A 22,879-nucleotide genomic window follows, 5' to 3' on the forward strand; every position below is an offset into this window, starting at 1 on the left:
AGGAAATGGAGGCTCCTGGAGTCTGGAAATTTGCCCGGGTTAGCAGAGCTAGCAAGGGCTGCAGCTGTGATTCGAAGTCGGTTCTTGAGTCCCAGTCTGGAGGTTCTCCTTCCACGGCTGCTGCTTCCTACTAGAGAAGCCAGATGGAAGGCATGGTCCAGATTCATCCCACAGACTGTAAGGGACGGGGAAGTTGTTACTGCGTGGTGGCTTAGATAGGTTAGCGTGTTTGCTGGATTGGGCTTATGAAAAAATCACACACACACACACACACACACACACACCCATCACACAATTATCCCAGGGAGCTCACAGCCGGGGTGGTTTATGAAGACGAATCGCTTTATGTGATTTAAGGAAGGATTGTAGTTATGGAAGGAAGCCAAGTAAAGGACAGGAGTAGCTGCTGAGTCTCCAGCTACCAGGGTGGCTTGCTGTCTTGCGGTAGTTTTAAGGGGAAGAAAAGAAAGGGCCCTGAAGGAGAGAAGCAGGCAAGGGAGCAGCTCGATCTGAGTTCCAAAGAGCTGAGCTTCCTCCCTCACCGCCCTACGTGGACCCTGAAGAGGAAAGCCTTCAGCCTCTGAGGCCTGCTGAGACCTGAGGCCAATGCCTGTGCGACATGCTCAGGGTCCAGCCTTTGGACTTGAATCCAGGCTCACCCCTTCCTGTGGGATTTGGGCCACCAGCAAGAGCTCTTGGCCTGTGTTTCTCCCTCTGTAAAGTGGGGCTGCCACCACCCACCTCCGAGGGTCACTGTGAGTCTTCCCTGAGGTCACACAGAGCTGCTAACACGAGCACTCAGTAGCCATTGGAAAGTTTGTATTGTTCTTCACCCGCACAAAGCTGAGACCGGGCAGCCTGTCATCCCTGGGCACACAGGCAGCCCCCTCTCTTCCCACAGTGGACCTCAACCCTTACCACAGTGGCACCTGGATTGCAGAGGTGTTATCTCTGAGGCCAGCACTGGCCCCTTTGCTGTGGGATCCAGTCCCTTCCCGACTCCGTGACTCTGAACTGTTCCCACACAGCCCAGTCCCCGCCTCACAGACCTCACTCTTCACCACACAGAGCCCAGGGTTGGCCGGCAATGCCAGACGTCCTTCCCATCCTTCTCTGTGAGCCATGCCCAGAGCATTCCCTCTGGAGCATGAATTTGTTTCTGAACAACAGACTCAGTGTCTGCGATGATTTTTCCTCTGCTCTGCTGGCTTCTATGTCTTTCATGATAAGCCTGTTCTGGCCCAGCCTCTTAGGGGGGTGACAGCTGCTTGGCCTGTGTACCATACCTGAAGTCCCAAAGGGTCCCTGAGTGCTCATCAAGGCACCTTCAGGTTAGAACCTGGCACTATGCAGTGGGAACCGGGGACACCACTCTGATTCCTGGGTGGCAGCCCAAAACAAGTAGCCAACACGGAAAACTAAAGGACACAGGAAGGAGACAGAGAATGAGTCAAGAAGGGAGGTTCTGGGCCCCTGACTGGAAGGTAGTCCAGAAGCAGCCTCTCCCTGGGACTGGGACTAGTACAACTTGCCAACACCACCCTGGTCACTCTGCCTGCTGTGACCCCTCTGATGGGTCATTGGAGAGGCACGTGTGGTCACCACATTCACCTGGAAGGCAGAGGGGTATGTCCTCAGCACCTGTGCTCTCTCCCCCGACCTCCCTCATGCACAGAGACCACCCTCCAGGGTCCCCAGGACCAAGCAGACAAGAGAAAGGAGCTGGCCTCATAAGACCTCACGAGACCCCCCCTGCCAGCAGCCACCTCCCCACAGGACGCCTCTGCCTGCAGCCATAGCTGCTCATCAGAAAAGTCACCTATGGGCTCAGGAAAGCCAGGGCCTCAGTCCTGACGACATCATGACCTAGCCCCGGACTGCAAGGAAACAGACTCATTGCCGCTCACACGTGACAAAATCACTCACACATGCACATACACGCTCACATTCACACACCACACACACACACTCACTCTCATTCCATACTCATACACACATGCAAATCACTCAGGCACGGGCACACCCACACTCACACCCCACATGCACTCACACACACACATACGTGTGCCATGCACACGCATTCACACATCAGGTGCACACATATATGCTGGTGTGTGCAAGCATGTCTTCATCAGGTTATATCACCTTCCAGGCCTCCGGTTGCCAGGGGATGCAGGGGCAGGCCCCTACCGATCTCCATGTTTGTCACGCAGGCCCTGGTGGGGTGAGTGGTGAGATGCCGAGATCCTCAAGGTGCGGTGGCAGAAGACCACACTAGTCCAGCGGAGGATCTTCTAGAAGGAACTCCCGGTCCCCTTGCCAGCCAGGCCCTCAGGGTCCCCAGCACCCCATCATCACTCCCTCATGGTCAGTGCACAAATGCCACATCAGCACCAGGTCCTCAGTGCCCTGCGGTATCTCCTGAGAGGGTCAGGGTGCTGGGCCTGAGACCAGGGCCAGTGTGCTCAGTCATCTCTGGATGAGGTCACAGTGACCCCAAGTGGTCACTTTGGTGAGACACCCTCAAAAAACAAGGTCACTTCTAGGGGTTGAGGGGCAGGAAGGTGAGAGTGGGCTAGAGACCGAAGCAGGAGAGGAAGGAAGGGCGGAGGCACCCATACACCTCGTTGAGTCGGGACACAGGGAGCCTGACCCTCTAGAGTTGACAGCCTGGGGAAAACAGGCCCAGGGGAAAAGCCAGTGGCCTGTCTCCGCTTCTGCATTGGCTTCTTCAGCAGGGAGCACTTGGTTTACAGAAAGATCCACAAAGAGGGTGCTCCAGCAGGACAGGGGTGACGAGCCATGAGCCTCACTAATTTCACTGGCAACAGGAAAGTTCCCTCTGAGAACACTCTTTAATGTTATTCTTCTTTGTAAATATGGTTTTACAATCAGGGTGGAGTTGACAGCTCTTCTTGATACTTGAACATCATTCACACCCAAAGAGCAGAGGGATGTCCTCAAAAGCCAGCCTCATCCAGGGAAACCTGCTGAAGTACCTTCTTATCTAAGAAGCGTGGGGGCTTAGCTCTCCATTTAATCAAGAAGTGGATCTTTGCCTATCAGTTGTGATTTCAGGGGCTCTCAGAAGATCCTTCATCTTCAAGCATCTCTCCATCTCTGAAATCTCTGGTTTCCAAATTCCACCACTGGAAAATTTGCTTGTGGTGAGGCCTGACCCTAGATTCATGAATAATTTTAATAGATCTGCTTTGGCACATGCTGTTCCCTCTGCCTGGAATGCCCTCCCCAAGCCAACTGGCCGCAAGAGCCTTCAAAACCCAGCATAGAGGGCTGGGGTTGGGGCTCAGTGGTAGAGGACTGGGTAGCATGTGTGAGGCACTGGGTTCGATTCTCAGCATCACATATAAATAAGTAAAATAAATGTCCTTTGACAACTAAAAAAAATATTTTTAAAAAAATCCCAGTGTAGACACTCTCTCTGGAAATCTCCCTACCACCCCGGGCATCAGCTGCTTCTGCACCATGTTTATTTTTCCACTACACTTCATCCTGAAAAACAAAAATTAGGTCCTTTAGCCCAAAGACCTAAGATAGCAGTGAAGAGACAGACGTGAAAACTAACAATAACCATTGGAAAACATAATTGAAACTAACAAATTATGAAAACATAATTGCAACTTCTTTCAGGACAGGGTTCTGTTTTTCCCTCTCTGTAGGCAGGGTCTGGTGCACCCAGGCCAACTCAATCCCTGTCCCCAGAGAGGTGGACTGGAGCTTGAGCCCGAGGATTTGGAGATGGAAGGTCCATATGTCTTCATGCTCACCCAAACCCAACCAAGGCTGCGGCATCTCACTCATGCTTTCACTGGGCAATGGACAGCAGTGACAGCTTCTCAGCCTCCTCCTCCCCCACCACCCTGCTCTCCCCACTAGCAGCAGCCAGCGTGGGGAGGAGGTTTCCTAAACAGGAGGGGAGGCCTTCTGCTTCATGTCACCCTAGGCCTTGTGTGCGGGTGAGCTTTGCTCCTCCCCATTGCTCTCTGGGCCCTAATTTACCTATTACTGCTGACCATGGCCCATTCTGATCACCAAAGAATTCCATATTTCCTTCCCTCCACAGAGCTTTCAGGTCCTACTCGAGACCATTCTTGGACTCCAGCCTGTACTGATCACATACCCCTCTGCGGTGGCTCTTAGCAGCCCACAGTGTGTGACCACACCACTCTCAAATTCCAAGTTGCTTTGTCTATCCCCACTGCCATCTTGTGAGACTCTTATGGAAAGGGACCAGAAAGAGCAAGAGACTTGCATTCTAAACCTAGCTTTCTCCAATACCAGCTTTGTGATCTTGATCAGGAATAGGTTTTTTGGAACCTCTTGGTGCATGAGCTAAACCCTCCCAGCAGAGCTACGGGAAATTAAATAAGATAATGTGTGTGATCTCCAAGAAGTTGCAATTATAACTGTATTTGTGGTCATAAGACACCCAAAATTTCTTCATTTTTTATCCCTTCATCCCTCCTTCCCTTTCTTCTTCATGATTCTTCTAGATTGCCTTTTGCATGTAGCTCAGTGCTTGGCATATCATGGGTGCTCGGTCAATAATTAATTTGCTTTTTCAGTACAGATTCCTTTAGATTCCCCAAAGGGGAATGACCCTTCAGCTTGCTGGTATCCCCAGCCCACAAAGGATGACCTCAATAATATTTGTCAAGCAGAAGACCTGTGTGCTTTAGGGGTTCAGAGAAGATCAGGAGGGTGTGTGGGGAGAGTTGGGAAAGTGTCTGCCTCCAGGCCGAACACCGGAAGGTCTATAAGGGGTGGAGCGAGACGGGTTCCTATGGGACAAATTTTCTGAGCTTTTGTTGAGAAAGAGAAGAGAGCCATTTATGTGCTGCCATGTGCAGGAGTTGGATGGAAGGGGAGCTCAGGGGTCTTGAAGTAAGAACTCCCTAGGAGTCCCCGGAGCGCTGGTAGAGAGGTATCCCAGGTATGCCTCCCTTACACATCGTCTTTTCCAGCAGAACTGCATCTTACCTGCTGGCAAAGAGCAACAATTCACTTCTAGTGCAGGAAGAAAGCTGCTGAAAATCAAAGGCAGGCAGCAGGCACAAACCTAGACGTGAGTCCCTCTCCCCGTCCCCTAGGCAGGAGACCTGGGAAGCGAGTGCTTTAAATTCTGCTCTGCCATTTTCTGGAAGAAGATGATTCTGTTGTAAATTATTGAACGTTTCATTTAAGCTTCATAAATAAGGAACTCGGATGGAAGCATTACATGTTAGATCCGTTTGGCAACATATAATTCCTGTCTTTCTCCCTCAATCTGTCACCCTTCATCTACGTCGGAGAATTTCTACCTCATTATAGGCAATTGAAGGTCTCAATCAGTTGCCTGAGAAGAGTAGTTTATGTCCCAAAGGTAATCTAACTTCTTCAACCAAGGATGTACCTGGGACTCACCGCACATATTGACAGAAGTAAGCGTGTGCTTTGAACAGATCTGGGGGTGTTGCAAACACCACTCGATCTAGAGAAACGTGCTCCCTGAGCTAAGACAACCTCCACACTGACCCCCATCAACTCTGAATCTTTGGTTTCCATCAGAGTCAACAAGTTATACCTCAGCAACCCCAAAACTACAGGTGTACCAAGGACCAACCTGTGCCTGCCTAGGGTACTTTACATAGTTCATGAAACCACCTACACCACAGGACTCAAAATCCCAGAGTAGTTTCCTGAGCTAGGTAATAATAACCTTGGCTACTGTCACTACAGGCCAGGTGCTTAATCCTCACCTAGACAGACATTGGTGTCATTCCCATTCTACAGAAATTGAGACCCAAAGATGTTAAGAATCAGTTACACCTGTGGAAGGTGCAGACCTCCACATAAAACAGTGTGTCAGACTTCAACTTGACCTCACCTGACGTTAAAGAAAGAACTAAGGGTTAGGATATGGGTGTAACTGGTTCAGGAAGGAAGAAAAGGGAGCTCATCCTAATGCCTGCGAGACTGCATTCCTTCCATTCCTTCTATGGAATGTGGCCAGTAAGACCAGGTGGTTTCTTCCACACTCGCCATGGAGGTGGGGTGGTGTAGCCTGTACCAAAGCTGTTGTCAGGGGGCCTGGTCACCATGAAACCTTCCCCTTGACTAAACCAAGCCATTTGTTAAAGGATGATTGTTCAAAGCAGTTCCTATGAAATTTGCATTACCTCAGGAATCTCAGGGCAGACACAGCTGCCCTGGGAATCCACTGCCTCTGGCAGTGGGAGATGATGGGTGTTGGGGTGCTTCCCAATTCTCCCAAAAGCCCTGAACTCTCAAACCAGAAGTCTAGGAGTCATCATCTCTAGCTCATCATAGCCTTCTCTGTGCCTCAATTTCTCTTTGTAAAAGATGGTGTACTGAGTTGAACATCATTCTCTGAAAATGCATATCCACCAGAACCAGGAGATGTGACCTCATTTGGAAATATGGTCTTTGGAGACATAATCTAGTTAACATGAGATCATACTGGATTAGTGCAAGCCCTAAATCCAATGTGACTGGTGTTCTTATCAGAAGAGAAGTCACAGACGCACAGAGAGAACGCCACAAGACCCAGAGGCGGAGGGTGTGGTGATTCAGAGGTACTCCAGGCCATGCCGAGCATTGCCATCAACTACCAAAAGCCAGGGAGAGGCAAGGGAGTGGCCCCATAGAACCTTCAGAGGGACTATGGCCCTGTTGGCCCTCGATTCACCCTTCTAGGCTCCAGAACTGTGAGAGAGTGACTTTCTTTAGTTTTAAATAACCAGTTTGCAGGAATTTATTGCAAGAGCCTCAGAAAACTAATACAGATGAAGAAAGCAGGCCTCCCACCTTCCTCTCAAGGAAGTGGTGAGAATCCAGAACACATTCAACACTTTTTAAATTTGCCTTAATTAGTTATACATGACAGTATGATTTCTCATTTTTCTGGTTGTACACGATGTAAAAACCCCTCTAACAGTATAGTTATATATGCACATTGGATAATAATGTCTGATTCATTCTACAATCCTTCCTACTCCCAGACCCCCTCCCCTCCCTTCACTCCCCTGTACCACATCTAAAGTACCTCTATTCTTCCCTAGCCCCTCCCTGCTTATTGTGAATTAGCATCCACATATCAGAGAAAACTTTCAACCTTTGTTCTTTTGGAATTGGCTTATTTCACTTAGTGTGATATTCTCCAGCTCCATCCATTTACCTGCAATGCCATAATTTCATTCTTTCTTAAGGCTGAGTAATAGTCCAGTGTGTGTGTGTGTGTGTGTGTGTGTGTGTGTGTGTGTGTGTGTGGTGTGGGGGGGGTGGTGTATATATATATATATATATATATATATATATATATATATATATGACCACACCTCTGAAGGTCATTGACAAGGGTAACCTCATTGCCTTTCCAAGCAGCAGCAAAAAGGAAACTTTACACTAGAATTGACTTGGTATGGATTTCCTGAATAGTAGGATTTACTAGGTAAAATTAGGAGCAGACTCAAGGAGAACAAAACATACCCACACATACACACACACACATATCACATTTTTTTAATCCATTTATCTGTTGAAGGACACCTAGGTTGATTCCATAGTTTTGCTATTATGAGTTGAGGTGCTATAAACATTGATGTGGCTGCATCATTGTAGTATGTTGAATTTAAGTCCTTTGGGTATAAACTGAGGAGTGGGATAGCTGGGTCAAATGGTGGTTCTATTCTAAGTTTTCTGAAGAATCTCCATACTGCTTTCCATAATTGTTGCACCAATTTGTATTTCTACCAGCAATGTATGAGTGCACCTTTTTCCCCACATCCTTGCCAACATTTATTGTTGTTTGTATTTTTGATAATTGCCACCCTGACTAGGATGAGATGAAATCTAAGTTTTGATTTGCATTTCTCTAACTGCTAAAGATGTTGAACATTTTTCATAAATTTGTTGATCAATTGCATTTCTTCTGTGAAGTGTCTGTTCAATTCCTTAGCCCATTTATGGATTGGGTTATTTGGATTTTTGGTGTTAAGTTTTTTGAGTTCTTTATATATCCTGGAGATTAGTGCTCTATCTGAGGTGCATGTGGTAAAGATTTTTTCCCATTCTATAGGCTCTCTCTTCATGTTATTGGTTGTTTCCTTTTCTAAGAAACTTTTTAGTTTGAATCCATCCCATTTATTGATTCTTGATTTTATTTCTTGCACTTTAGGAGTCTTGTTAAGGAAGTCAGATCCTAAGCCAACATGGTGAAGATTTAGACCTTCTTTTTCTTCTATTAGGCACAGGGTTTCTGGTCTAATGCCTAAGTCTTTGATCCACTTTGAGTTGAGTTTTGCTCAGGGTGAGAGATAGGGGTTTAATTTCATTTTGTTACATGTGTCTTTCCAATTTTCCCAGAACCGTTTGTTGAAGAGGCTATCTTTTCTCCAGTGAATATTTTTGGCTCCTTTGTCTAGTATGAGACAACTGTATTTATGTGGGTTTGTCTCTGTGTCTTCTATTCTTTACCATTGGTCTACATGTCTGTTTTGGTGCCAATATCATGCTGTTTTTTATGGAATGACATTCAATTCTGAAAAGCATCAATGTCATACAAACACAGGATAGCATCATAATAATCCATGGTTCTGGGGAGACCACATAAGGTCTCACAAAAAGCCAAGCAGGACTTAGAGTGACCCTTAGAGATTCCAGGGGTGATAATTAGATTCTGTTGTTTTTTTCTAGAATCACAATCATGATAAATGACCCTGTTGGGGTCAGATGGAATAATGGTCTGCAAAGATGTCCACGTTCTCATCTCCAGCACTTGTGAACATGTCATCGTACATGGCAAGACGGGCTTTATGGATATGAGTGAATTAAAGGTCTTGAGATGAGGAATTTATCCTGTACTAACCAGATGGATGCAGGGAGGTTGGAGTCAGTGCAGATGTGACAGTGGAAACCGAGATCAGAAGGAGGGAGGGAGAGAGAGAGAGATTTGATCATGCTTAGCTGCTGGCTTTGAAGACAGATCAAGGGGACGTGAGCCAAGGAATGCAGGCAGCCTCCTCACACTGAGAAAGGCAGACAGATGGCTCCCCACCAAGGGCCTCCAGAAGGAGCACAGCCCTGCTGAACCCCGTGAATCTTCAGCTCTCCTGGATCATGAGATCATAAATGTGCAAATTTGTGGTAATTTGTCAGTAGAAAACGAATACACCAGTCAAAACAGTTGGTCTGAAAATGAATGTGGAAGAGAGTAGGAAGAGACCCCAGGGAATTCTGGGAGCCTGTCCACTGTCCTTCATAACAAAGCCCAGAAAGATGGACTGAGAGGCACATGTTGGACAGTTCCAGCATTTCCTTCACCCTCTTGGACTTACCAGAAGTCATTCTAAAATGGGATCTATAGCTTTAAGTACTCTGGGTCTGCCTCACTGACATTGGTGGGGAGCCCTCCACAACTGGCTTCTGCATGCCCTTCCCGTAAAATCCCGACAGGCTGTGTTCAGAGAAAAAGCCCATCCACTGTTGCTACCTAGAAAGCACCCAGGAGTCCCTGACCTCAGCTCCTATCTATAAAAAGTACAGAGTAGTTCTTATGTTCAAGGTTCAAGAAATGCTTCAAGGCCCATGTCCATATCCTCCCTCCTGATTGCCTACTCTCCCCCAATTTACAATTTAAGCAAGAAACCCCTTCACCAGTTCTAGCCAATCTTGAGACTCTAAGTACAGAGGGAGACCTTCTACAGGTGACCACACCTCTGAAGGCCATTGACAAGGGCAGCCTCATTGCCTTTCCAAGACCAGCAGCAAGAAGGAAGCTGTACACTAGAATTGACTTGGTATGGATTTCCTGAACAGTAGGATTTACTAGGTAAAATTAGGGGCAGACTCAAGGAAAACAAAGCATAAGATCCGAACAGACGTCTGAGATCATCTTCCCTCCTTCCCCCTTCCCACACCCCACCCCCGACCCACACACAGTAATGTTTGTTTCTGCATCTTCTGATAGATCTGGTACCCGGCACTGAGTATGGAGTTGGAATATCTGCCATCATGAACTCACAACAAAGCGTGCCAGCCACCATGAATGCGAGGACGGGTGAGTAGGGAAATGCTGCTGAGGAAGACTAGGTAGCCCTGTAAGCCCACAGAGCCATGGAGGCATCTTCCAGCCCCCAGAGAACAGGGCCCTGGTGACAGCTATCAGCCGAGTGACAACAGCCACTCTAGGTCCAATTCTAGCCTCTGACATGCAAGACAGACTCCCTCTCTCCCCCGCAGAGATGTGTGCTTGGTCCTCCTGACCTGAAGGGCTGCCCCAAGCCGTGCAGAGCAGAGGTGGGAAACCCCAGCTAGGATGGCACCACCACAGTCTCCATTTCTGTCTAGAAACCCCACAACAAGCAGAAGAGTCCATCTTCAGTCTGCACCAAAACACAGCCCTCAAAGAGGTCACTGGCGTGAAGGTCTAAACTTGGAAATAAAATTCAAAGGCAGTAGAAAAATCCACTTGAGACCCTTGATGCTCAGGAACCAGCAGTTTTGCTTCCAAAGCCTGAATAAATTTCATAGTCATTCCAGTAGTTTAGACACAAAACTGCCTGGGCAGGACTGGGCTGGGGATTTCAGACCAATCCCTGTTCCCAAGGTTCAATGAGCCTCACTAAAGAAGCCCGAGGACAAGGGTGTCCAGAAGTACTCAGATCTAGTTACCTGTACACCCTTGGTTAGTCAAGTCAAAGTGACCTTAGGGCCAGGATGGGAGAGCCACGGGAAATGACCAATGCCAGGAATGGTGTATCCCTCCTGGGCAGTGGCTCCTGGTGGCCCTACAAAGAGGCCATCAGTGTTAACCCACTGAGAAAGGCAGAGTGAAAATTAATATAAAGAACTTAAAAATCAGCAGCCAGCTTTGTCCCAGAGGTAGTTGTATTCCAGTGGTGTCAGAGCTAATAATACCTTTCTGCAGATTGTCCTTCTCTTTGCCAAGACACTGGCCATCTTTCAAAAAGAAACTGCTTAACAAAATGTGTAACAAGTATCAGCAATGTCTAGCTAAGGCTCATGCTTGGCAAGCCTGCTGATAGCTTGGAAACACACAGGGTAGTCCAGAGAATGCTGGTCTTCCTAAGGAACTTGCGTAAAATAAGCCACTTCACGTTGATCCACAGAACTTGACAGTCCCCGAGACCTCATGGTGACAGCCTCCTCAGAGACCTCCATCTCCCTCATCTGGACCAAGGCCAGTGGCCCCATTGACCACTACCGAATTACCTTCACCCCATCCTCTGGGATTGCCTCAGAAATCACGGTACCCAAGGACAGAACCTCGCACACACTGACGGATCTGGAGCCTGGCGCAGAGTACATCATCTCCATCACCGCCGAGAGGGGTCGGCAGCAGAGCTCGGAGTCCACAGTAGATGCCTTCACAGGTACCAGGGCGGCAGAAGGCCCATGGAGTTCTGGGAGAGTGGCTCTTAGTGCATGAAGGGCATCCAGGCAATCCATTCTCTCAAAGCCCCATTTCCTTCAGAGAAGGGAGAAAAAAATATATGGGTTGAAAAAGACAACGAGGAAAAACTAACAAGTCTATCAAGAAAGGATGGTTAGGAGAGAAGGGGAGGGTTGGGCAGAGATGCCACAGGCCTGAAAATTCGTGTCTGGTTTTCTGTTAGTCTGGGCAAAGTAGCTGCTTCTTTCTATCTTCTCCTGCCCGCACTCCATCAGTGGGCATTCTGGGATCCATGGGATCACTTTAAATCCCTTCCAGGATGAAGATTCCAAATCCCGGACCAGTATTAAAGGGTTTTCTGGTCTTATCAGACTTAACTCTTCAGTATCTGGTTTGGGAAAAGGAGGGGGACAGTACTAGAGTGTGAGGAGGTGGAGCCTCTGGGACCATGTAAAGGGGTGGCCCTTGTGAAGGAGAGGAGCAGGGCTTTCTAACCCAGTGGCCCTGCCCAGCGTGTGTTTCAGATCCATCCACCTTCTGTGTTTTGCAGGCTTCCGCCCTATCTCCCATTTGCACTTTTCTCACGTGACTTCCTCTAGTGTCAACATCACCTGGAGTGACCCATCTCCCCCAGCAGACAGACTCATTCTGAACTATAGCCCCCGGGATGAAGAGGAAGAGATGATGGAGGTCTCCTTGGATGCCACCAAGAGACATGCTGTCCTGAAGGGTCTGCAGCCAGCCACTGAGTATATCGTGAACCTGGTGGCTGTCCATGGCACAGTGACCTCTGAGCCCATCGTGGGCTCCATAACCACAGGTGAGGCTGAAAGATTGGACAGCAGTTGGTGAAAGGGCTTTTCACAGTAACCCTTGATGATTCAATAAAATTTCAAAAGAGTCAGGGTCAGCCTCTATGGCTAAAGGGGGTCTGTGAGCTGTGCTGGAACAGTTACTTCTTCCAGTGTTGCATTAGATGATAAGATCATGGGAAATTCCCATTTGGAAGGTAGGATAGAAATAATTTCTCAAGGCGGTCAAGACTTGAATGCATTGGTCTACAGATCTACCACTCTAGTAGAAAGCCTGGGAGAAAGCTAGCTTCCCAAGGGACCTCTAGAGTGAAGAGACAGCTGTTCCTGGTCAGGAGATCCACATCTTCACTACCCAGCAAGGCCACTGGTGCAGATGATGTTCCTCAGAATCACACCGAATGGGCATGCTACCATGAAGTGGTGACCTGGCACTCAGAGAATAGGGTGACTTATACATTGTTTGGGAACACAGGCTGTGAGATCAGTTGGCTCATTTCCACCTTATCATTTCCAAATACAATTTCAAATCTGAGGTGTATGTGGGTAAGAACTTGTGTGTTCTGGTAGTTTCCTACATACTAACAAGAACTCACAAACTGGACAAGTAGATTAAACACTCAGCTGGTTTGACCTTGAAATATCTTAACAGTCAAAAAAATAAAAAAAAGTATCCAGCATAAATGAAATACAAGCTAGGAAAGTGGATTTGTTCTGGGCTTCTGCTCTAAAGTCACTTTACAGTCAATAGGAAGTTTTTCCAAATAGAACCAAAGGTGTCTTCTAAAAAATAAGAGATAAGAGCAAGTTGGGTTTTTCCAAGAGAAGTTTACCCCAGAGAAAATAACTATGTTATTCTGAATTCAACACGTACCATATAGACTTAAAAGAAAGTTCTAGTTGGCCTTTAGATGGGTAGTTTTTGCTGCACAGGTACAGACCTTGCCAGCTTGGTTTTGTGTTGTTAAAAGTCTCCCTTGACCCAGGCACAGTGACACATGCCTGTAATCCCAGTGACTCAGGAGGCTTAGACAGGAGGATCACAAGGTCAAAGCCCACCTCAGCAAAAGCAAGGCCTAAGCAACTCAGTGAGACACTGTCTGGGGATGTGGCTCAGTGATCAAGTGCCCATGAGCTCAATCCCTGGTACCCCAATAAATAAATAAATAAATAAATAAATAAATAAATAAATAAAAGGTTCTCCATGAGCACCACTTTGGCCACATCTCCTAGGTTTCAGGTGAGACATCAGACTGACCATGTGTGAAGGCTGCCCCATTATATAGCAGGGTTTTCTCTGCCTCTGGGACATATCGGCTCTTGGTCAACATAAAACTAGGAACAGAAGTTCCTTTTTCACACCATGCTGTCTTTTTCCCACTACCACCTGGCTCTTTGTAGGAATTGATCCTCCCAAAGACATCACAATTAGCAATGTGACCAAGGACTCGGTGATGGTCTCCTGGAGCCCTCCTGTTGCATCTTTTGATTACTACCGAGTATCATATAGACCTACCCAAGGTAATAAAATAATCTGATTTCTCAAAGATGAACTGGAGTTGGTGGTTGGGGGATGAGAGAAGAATGGAAGGACTTTAGATTACATAGAGGGAAATGAGGAGAGGGTATGAAAGATGGTGGAGTGAGACAGACATCATTGCCCTATGTACATGTATGATTACATGAATGGTGTGAATCTACATCGTGCACAACCATAGAAATGAAAAGTTGTACCCCAATTGTGTACAATGAATCAAAATGCAGTCTGTAAAAATAAATAAATAAAAATAAATTTTAAAAAAGACAAACTGGGTTTGGAGCTGGGTAGAGATTATTATGGGAAAACTATTGTATCCCAGAGGACATGGAGCCCTGCCTGCCTTCTTCCCCTTCTCTGTGGCATGCTCCCTCAAAATGAGAATACGTCAATGAGGAACAGCCCAGGACCCTGTATTTGCCAACTCCTCTCAAAATGGGAGTGAGTACATTCACCCAGATATCAGGCCCTTTGCCAGCAGAGGAAGCTGGTCATCAGTATCTACATTCTACAATGCGATAAAAGAGCACTAAAGGAATCTGCCAAGAGCCAGGACCACAAGCACTTTCCAGAGAGGGTAAAGCCCAAGACTAGAATCTCAGGTCAGCTAAAGACCCAGCGAAGCCCAATGGAGCCATGAGTCCTGTTCCTGCTGCTCCAGCCAGGGTGTAAGTCGGAGGAAGTCGGCCCGGCCTGGCCTGCACCCTGGCATTCCTTGCTAGTGCAGGAGTCTCTGGTGATGAGGTGGAGGGCGTGCCCTGTGTGGCACAACAGCTTTCCAGGCTACCCTGTCTCTGAGCCGCACGGACCACTCTTTGCAGCTGTGTGCTCTAAACTGATTTAATGTCATTGCCTCGAAGAGGACTAGGCTGTTAGAACACCACCCAATAAATAGCTTATTTCTCTTTGCTCCAAGAAGCCCATAAAATGAAGGGGTGGGACAAGCATGCAAGTCCTCTTTGAACTTCACGTTTCCAGCCCATGAACCGCTCATCTCCCCGTCCTCACGCCCAGTGCTGAGTCCCAGATCCATCTGTGCTTCATGACCCAGTGCCCCACGTAGACCATGCCTCTGATCTCATTGAGAGAAAGCAGCAAGGTTTTAATGATGGATTCTGCTCTTCCTTAGTAGGACGGCTGGACAGTTCAGTGGTGCCCAACACTGTGACAGAATTCACCATCTCCAGGCTGAACCCAGCTACCGAATATGAAATCAGCCTCAACAGTGTGCGGGGCAGGGAGGAAAGCGAGCGCATCTGCACTCTGGTGCACACAGGTAGGCGCGCCTCCCGGATGGCGGTAGACCTGCATCAGACTCCAGAGCCCAAGAGTGACATCATGCAAGCTCACACGGAGAACATTGGTTCTGGGGTCTGAGGTGCCATCTTCAGGCCTCCCCCCTGTCTCAGGAGGGACAATTGTGATTTCTCTCCCCCTTGATATTCTTGTCCAATAGTAGGAACTTAGAGTCTCCCTGTCGGAGTCTTATTGGTTGAGATAAGGAATTTTCCTGGAACTTCCAAAATGAATAATGTCTTTTCAAAGACATACGATATAGGTGAATTCCAGAACAGACAATGAATCATCCCATCTGATTTTTAAAAAGACTCAGAGAAGGAAATTTCACCTCAGAGAAGAAAACTGTTGTCATTCCAGGGACAGGAAGTTGGGGTCATGAGATTCTTCATCATGTATGACCAGAAACCACCAAGCGGCTGCCTTTGCTCCTGGGAGAAGCAGCACCAGTGGCCTTGACTCCCTTACCATGGTGAAGGCAGTGGAGGGAATGCGGCTCCGCGTGGCATCCTGGGCCACCTGCAGGGACACTGTGTGGTCTCTGTTCTCGGTTGGATCCTTCAGTGGGATCCAGGTGCCTCCTGCATCCTCAGACAGCTTCTGTGTAATGAGCTAGAGGAAGGGAGCCACAGCTTGCAATGTGGGAAAGTGGCCAAGGGAAGTCCCAATCCCATGTCTTCCTCCTAAAAAATGAGCTCAGTGGATGAGCAAAGCTCCTCAGGTAGCTCCTCGGCCCACCTTCTCTGACCCCTCAGAGAGGGTGCTATGCAGACCAGCAAAGGTTTGCTATAGAAGTCACTAGAAGGCACAGCCCAAGTTTTCTTTCCTCAACTTCCAGACCACCTCCTAGTTAACACAGTACATAGGAAAACATGCAGATGGCCTCATTAAGAGAACACCTGGGTTTCCTGAGGGTGCTTCATTTCCCTTGAGAACGGCATTTCCTGAATGAGGAAAATGTGCCTTGGAATTCCTTGCTGCTTTTTTAGATATCCTCACAAGCTCAGAAACAGCATCTCTTTTTTGGCAATGGTAAAATGTGTGTGTGTGTGTGTGTGTGTGTGTGTGTGTGTGTGTGTGTCACAAATGTAAAAAATTGTTCATCATCACAAGAAGCACAGAATATTCTACTCTTTCCTAGTCTCCTTCCAGGTCTATGACTACAGAAAACCCAGCCATGTTTTTTATTTCAGTCTTTCCATGAATCACTGAAGTATCTGGTCAATAAATGTTGACCAGAAATAACATCCAATGAGTCAAAAGAAGCCCCTTTCCACCTTCCTGAAAATTCTAGAAAATTATGTTACAGAAATTCAACTTTTTCTTGTTGAAAACAATAAAATGGATTTCAAGAGCCTCCTCCCCTGGAGGTAAATGAGAGTGGGAGCTTGGGTCCAAAGCTCATTCTCGGCTCCTGGCCATAAGCCACAGGTACCTCTAAAGCAGATATGCAGTGGTACACTTGGCCAAGCCACCCTTCTTCTAGGTTGGGCAGAGTTATTGGGCAGCTTCCAGTGACTGGATTGTCCTCAGAAGTATCATCGTTGGTGGCTGGTGGTTTGTTGCTGCTTTAACTTGAGGCCTGTGATCCTACAATTTCTAGAAACATTACTCCTGCAGGGTGTGGTGCTATCTCACGGGTGCCATGCATGCCAAGGAGAAGTCAAGCCAACTGAAGTCTAATAAGGGCTACGTTGGAAAAACTCTCTGAAGCCACCAAGTATAGATAAAATTCAAATTTTTAAATCATAAAAATATTCTCTGGCTGTTGCTTTGTGATGAGGGACACAAGGAAACAAAACCAAATTATTCAATTAGAAAACAGGTAAATGAGTAGCAGATTTTGGTTCCCCCAGTAAATTGTATGACCTTTAGGTTGAGCCAATACCTTAACTGTTTTAATAACATCCATTTCTAAAATAATTCCCAATTTTATCCAACCTGATGGAAGGGAAGCACAGTAATAAGGCAAAGGCTTATACAGTGTGAGCAGTAAGAATAGGGAGCTGGTCATGTGACTGCTCTGTGCCCCCACAGGCTCCCTAACTCGCTAAGCCCGCAAGAATCCCCTTGGCTCCCAGGACAGCAAACCATGCCCTGGATCCGTCCAGAGTGAGCCCTGGGAGTAGTGAAGCAGGAATTCAATAATCAGCTATGACTTTGGAGGCACCCCGAGTCCCCTGCAGTCAGCCGCAGTGCTCTCTGAGAACCCTTGAAGTTCTCGGAGTGGCGACACCCCTGCACCTCCGCCACACTTCCTGACGTCCATCAACAGAGATCTTTCCGCAAGGCACACCCTAACATTGATGAAAGAGCAAGTAGACTGGGAAGCAGGATCATCTCATTCATCAGAGAACCGTAGCAATTTCTATATGTTCTGAGTTTCTCCATCTAGATTTAAGTGTCTAAAAGGCGACAAGAATGCATCGAATTTCCCCCTGGCACCTGCCGTGATGTTCTGCACTTCAGAGATTCCTGAATGGATTAAAAAGGGGAACTGGGGCAACGGCGGGGGTGCTGCATTGTTGAGAGAAAGGGGAAAAGGAGACGAGAAGGGGCTGGTGAAGCCAGAGGGGAGACAGGAAGAGGTCTCCTCTCCCTTCACTTGCCCGCAGCACAGCCACAGGTTGCCTCAGGGACAGGCATGTGGTTGTACTTCAGCCTGCAGCTCTCTTACCTGTACTGATCTCTCCTGTTCTGTTCCAGCCATGGATAACCCCGTGGATCTGATCGCCACCAACATCACCCCGACGGAAGCCCTGCTGCAGTGGAAGGCTCCAGCGGGCGATGTGGAGAACTACGTAATTGTCCTCACACACTTCGCAGGTAAGGGTCTTGGGGCCCGTGCCCCAGGCCAGGGTGGTCGGGATCGGGGGCTGAAGACCAGGATGGAAGTGCAGAAACAAAGCATTTTGTGAATTTGAGGGACACACTGAACAATGTCCTGCTTCAGTTGTACCATTCAGGCCTCGGGATAGCCCCAAACTCTGCCAACTGCCAACTGCAGGAACTGCGGGAGCCAAGTCTGGAAGGTCCCGGAAGGGCAAATGCACAAATGAAGAAGAAACACTAGAACAACAGCTCAGACTAAGCTGAGCCTTGCCCAAAGCTCTAGAGACAAGAGGGCAGAATTTTCTAGATATTGACAGAGCAGGAAAAACATTGAAATTATAGGTCTAAGCCTGGAGCAGATAATAAGTGGTAGCAGGTGACAGGGGATCCAGAACTGCTAAGCTTTCCTGCTGTTGTGGTCTTCCCTGCCCATATCCAGCCCACAAGTCTGAACCAACACGAAATCTTAACTTTAAATGTCATCGTCACTGTGATTGTTCATCTTACGTTATTTGACATTGACTAGAGAAACCCAGAGCAAAATTACATGGTGTACTTCAAGTCTCTGCCTTGGGAAAATTATTTCCCTGCCTAAATTAAACATGTGATCTCAGAATTGTTGTGGGTTATACTCAGAAATCTAGCAAATGAAGACTCCAGAAAACAGAAGGCAGGCAGATGCCTTGATTTTCAAAGATGGCATAGAAAGCCAGTTCTGTAAACTGCAAAGAACTAAACTTATTGTCAAAGCTTGGAAAAGTAAAAACTAAAACAGACTCTTCAACAGAATGGAAAGGGAATTAGTGAATGCTACATAGCAACACAGGTGCACTAGGAATAAGTTTTGTCAAAGCCATTTTACACCCTGGCTTTTTATTGGCAAGTCTGCTAGCACATTTGTGTTTCAGCAAGGCATTGGACAGCCCTGCATATCATTTGGTCCTTCATTAAAATGAAAAAATACATGGTGCCTCATATTTGGAGTGAAAGGACTCCATCAAAGAATGGATATTGCTGCTGTGACCGAGTTCTGCTGACCCCTCTGAGTCCATCTTGACACCCTCTGGCCCTCCCGGTCGTGACCTGGCATTCCTTAACTCTCCCTGTGCTTTCTAGAGACCCCATGCATCTGCACATGCTTTTTTTATTTCCTCCAGGAAATTTTCTCCTCACAGTTCTGCCTAGAAAAATCCATCCTTTGAATCTTAGTTTCAACACTGTCTGTTCCATCAAAGCTTTCCTGGTTGCCCTAGGCAGTTGAATACACCTGTTCATAAATACAAAGCACACGTCTCCATCATGGCAATTAATTTCCGTTCGCTCAGCAAATGCTTTTGATACCCTCTCATGGGCCACAAGTTCTTCAAGGCTAGAAAAGATTCAGAACCATGGCACGAGTTCTTGTTCTCATGGAACTCACGTCTAGTGATGGTGCAGAAAAGTAAATAGTCACAACTTCCCGCGAGCAGCATCACGGTAGAAGCCAGCACCCAGCATGGCGGGTCACATCTGACGGGTGCTCAAGGGAAGAAAGGAGGAAGCTAAGAAGGTGAAGAGAAGAAGAAAGGAATTCCAAGAAAAAGAGCAGCCTGTCTGCATTTTCAGAGGTGTGGGAGAGGACAAGGAGTTTGACGAAGTGCCATAGTTTGGTGTGATTGGAACAGCGGAATACTGAAGGGAAGGTATTAAAAAGAGAGTCGTTATGTATGTTCTTCCAATTTTTAAACTTGTCTGTATGTCTGTCCGTGCCTTCAGACCACAATAAACTTAAAACATCAGGCCCTCCTAGTTTGGAGATGTGCCTGATAAACTTGGTCCAATGCTGAATGATTTAATATTATTCTAATTGCCTAATGGAGGGCTTGGCCCAGATCTAATGAACAGTTTTATCAACAGCTTGAATGAATTCAGAGAGGACATACTTACTAAATTTGTGTATACAACAAAACTGTGATTGATTGAATCCAAATTGAAAAATATTTTAATCGATGGAAAGGTGGTCCAAAACTCCAATAGCAAGGTTAAATGCAGAACTCCGTCCACCGGTCCAAAGAGCAACTAGGCAAGGCAGACGGGATGACAAAATCAAGGTCTTGGATTGGCAATAGGCTTGGCATGTGACCATAGCACATGGTGGTCCTCAAACCCACAGATTAATATGAACAGCAGAAACAGAGGCAGAGCCTGGCCTGTTTGTTTCATTGGTCAGTGAATTTTAATTATTATTCTCGATTCTCTTCTAAGCTTTGCATTCACCCGGGACACTGCTAAACTTTGACTGGTCCAGAGAAAAACAGCCAGGATTGTGAGACTTTTGGAACTGCACAGGAATGTGACAGGAGGTGGAGGCTGGGTTTTGTTAGTCAGAGGAGAGAGCTCTTGATTGGGAAAGGTGGTGGGGAGGAAAGGTCACATTGACAAAGGATTCAACTCATTTTTTGTGACTCCATAGATCTGGGTATAAGACATAGAGAGAATTCGTCCTCCATATAAGGTTTCATGTTTGTTTGGTTGGTTGTTTGAGTTGGGGTTTTTTGTTTGTTTGTTTGTTTATTTGTTGTTTTCTGGGAACTCCCACCTTCTTTCCTACCTTTGGATGCTGGGTGAAGGGTTCCTGTGAAAGCCCTGGGAGCCATCTTGAAATCATGACCTAGAAGGAATATTTTTCTCAGGATATAATAGGCTATGAGAGGGGATTCTTCTTAAGAACAAGACACCAGGCTTGATAACCTATAGAGGAGTTTTTTGAAACTTCTGTAGTACTAAATTCTTGTGAGGCGTTTAGATTTGGTAGTTCTTCCGTAAGTTGAGCAGTCTTACTTTGTCCTCATCCACATTCATCTGATTTCAGGTGCTGGGGAGACCATCTTGGTTGATGGAGTCAGTGAGGAATTCCAGCTCGTGGACCTACTTCCTAGCACCCACTATACCGTCACCATGTACGCCACCAGTGGGCCTCTCACCAGCGGTACCATCAGCACCAACTTCTCCACCCGTGAGTACATGGTCACCTCCACGCCTGGACTCTGTGGATCCTGGCAATGGCCATCTCCTGATGGTGGCCTCAGTGACAGTCTGCCGGCTTTGGGCAGTGCAGCTCTGAGCTGTTATTTTGACCGAGTGTGTGGTCCCAACACGGTGAGAGTGAGTGCATCTCTCGGCCAACACACACGTCGGGTCTCCTGCTCCTACCCTGTGCGTGCAGCAGCAGTAGAACTAAGCCAGGAGAAGTCAGTACTGGAAATGCATGTGTCAGATATTAAAGAGCCGTGGGTGGGCCCAGTGTGGTGGGGCACACCTACAATCCCAGCTACTGGGAGGTTGAGGCAGAAGGATTCCAAGTTTGAGGCCAACCTCAGAAACTTAGTGAAATCCTGTCTCAAAATAAAATTAAGAAGTCCTGGGATGTAGCTCAGTGGTAGAGTGCTCACCTAACATGTATGAGGCCCTGGGTTGATCCTCAGGACCACCACCAAAAACAAAAAACCTATATATGGGGAGAGTTGCTGAGTAGGGCCAAGACCAGAACAGTAGACCAAGGTAAAAGGTGGGAACGTTGTAAGTTCCAACATGAACTCACGTGGTAGTTGAACAGGATCATGGTCCCAGGCTTAGGGGGTCAGATGGGAAGCTGTCACTCCCAGGCCCAGAGGCCTACGTGAGCTAGCAGGGAGTCACTTCAAGAATGAACGATTATCTTCTGACCCACGAGTGCCCTTAGGCTCTCCTCCAAGCCAGAACTCAGGGCAGCATGGGAGCAACCCACAGAGGTGGGCAAAGAGACTTCGTGCCTGAAATCAAGCAGGGAGGAGCTGGAGAGACAGGCAGCCCCTGGCATTTTCCCTCTTTGCAGTCCTGGACCCTCCCGCAAACCTGACTGCCAGTGAAGTCACCAGACAGAGCGCGCTGATCTCCTGGCAGCCTCCCAGGGCGGAGATCGAGAATTATGTCCTGACGTACAGATCCGCCGATGGAAGCCGCAAGGTAAGAATTTGCTGAAAAGGGGAAAGAGCCCTTCTCCTTTGCAAGGCTGACCAGTGGAATGAGAGGGACAGAAGGAAGCAATTATCAGGAAGTGGCTAGGTTTCCTGTGCGGGGTCACAGCCTGCTGTTGAGAGAACGCTCAGCAGGGTGGCCCAGGCGTGGTCCTGGCTGGGTTGCTCCTCGGCACACGGGCTAAGGCAGCACCAGGAACACTCTCCCAGCCTCCCAGTCTTCTCTAGAGAATCCACTCCTGCGACCTCACTAGGTACGGTGGAGCTTTCTGTATTAGGACCTGAACTTTGGAAACTTCCAACTTCTCGGCTTTAGAATAATTGTTGGCTTGCATGGCCAGTGGAGTGGGCTCTTGTGCCTTGTGAGCATGACAAAGGCAACACCTACAAAGACCACGGTGAAAGGGTGAGGAGTGTCTGTCTTATGTCATCAGTCGAAACAATCCACTAGAGCACTGGTTTTCAAATTGTCGTTCACAGTGGGATTCTTTTAAAAAGCGCAGTCATGCAGGAGACAGGTATACAGAATAGGCGGCCGCAGCACTAGCCTATCTGATGGGAGCAGGGAGGCCTAGGACCCTGTTCGCTTACCGCTTCTGCAGTCTGCGGGCCACTGGGTTCAATAATCCAGGCAGCCAAATTGATCCCAGTGTGCGTTACTGAGGTAGGAGCCGGCCTCTCTGCTTATCGGCACGCTTTCTCCTTCTTGTGGGATGGAGAGGGCACAGCGGCCACTGCAGGGCTGACTAGCTGGCCGTGGGTTCGGACTTCCCTTTCCCTCTTCCCCTATCGCAAGCCAGTCCCTCCCTTCCACTCCCTTCCTCTGGCTTCGAGCAGGAGCTGATTGTGGATGCAGAGGACACCTGGATCCGGCTGGAGGGGCTGTCGGAGAGCACGGACTACACAGTGCTCCTGCAGGCGGCCCAGGATGCCACGAGGAGCAGCATCACCTCGGCCGCCTTCACCACAGGTG

At 47.7% G+C, this 22,879-nt stretch overlaps 1 protein-coding gene across 7 annotated transcripts in view; it reads left to right on the forward strand.

Annotated features, from left to right (window-relative positions):
* The window catches only part of TNR (tenascin R), a 78,986-nt gene that overhangs the window by 29,397 nt on the left and 26,710 nt on the right, over positions 1–22,879 (forward strand). For 6 of the 7 annotated variants that reach the window (XM_079106362.1, XM_079106365.1, XM_079106366.1 and 3 more), the window contains 9 exons: positions 9,989–10,078; positions 11,151–11,414; positions 11,985–12,254; positions 13,648–13,767; positions 14,913–15,059; positions 17,786–17,905; positions 20,763–20,906; positions 21,765–21,895; positions 22,744–22,876. In XM_079106362.1, coding sequence (XP_078962488.1) covers positions 9,989–10,078; positions 11,151–11,414; positions 11,985–12,254; positions 13,648–13,767; positions 14,913–15,059; positions 17,786–17,905; positions 20,763–20,906; positions 21,765–21,895; positions 22,744–22,876 — 1,419 coding nt within the window. The remainder of the gene's footprint in view (positions 1–9,988; positions 10,079–11,150; positions 11,415–11,984; positions 12,255–13,647; positions 13,768–14,912; positions 15,060–17,785; positions 17,906–20,762; positions 20,907–21,764; positions 21,896–22,743; positions 22,877–22,879) is intronic. The other variant, XM_079106364.1, reaches the window with a different exon arrangement.

This window comes from Sciurus vulgaris, assembly GCF_902686455.1.
Source record: "Sciurus vulgaris genome assembly, chromosome: 12".
In the NCBI taxonomy this organism is placed as follows: domain Eukaryota; kingdom Metazoa; phylum Chordata; class Mammalia; order Rodentia; family Sciuridae; genus Sciurus; species Sciurus vulgaris.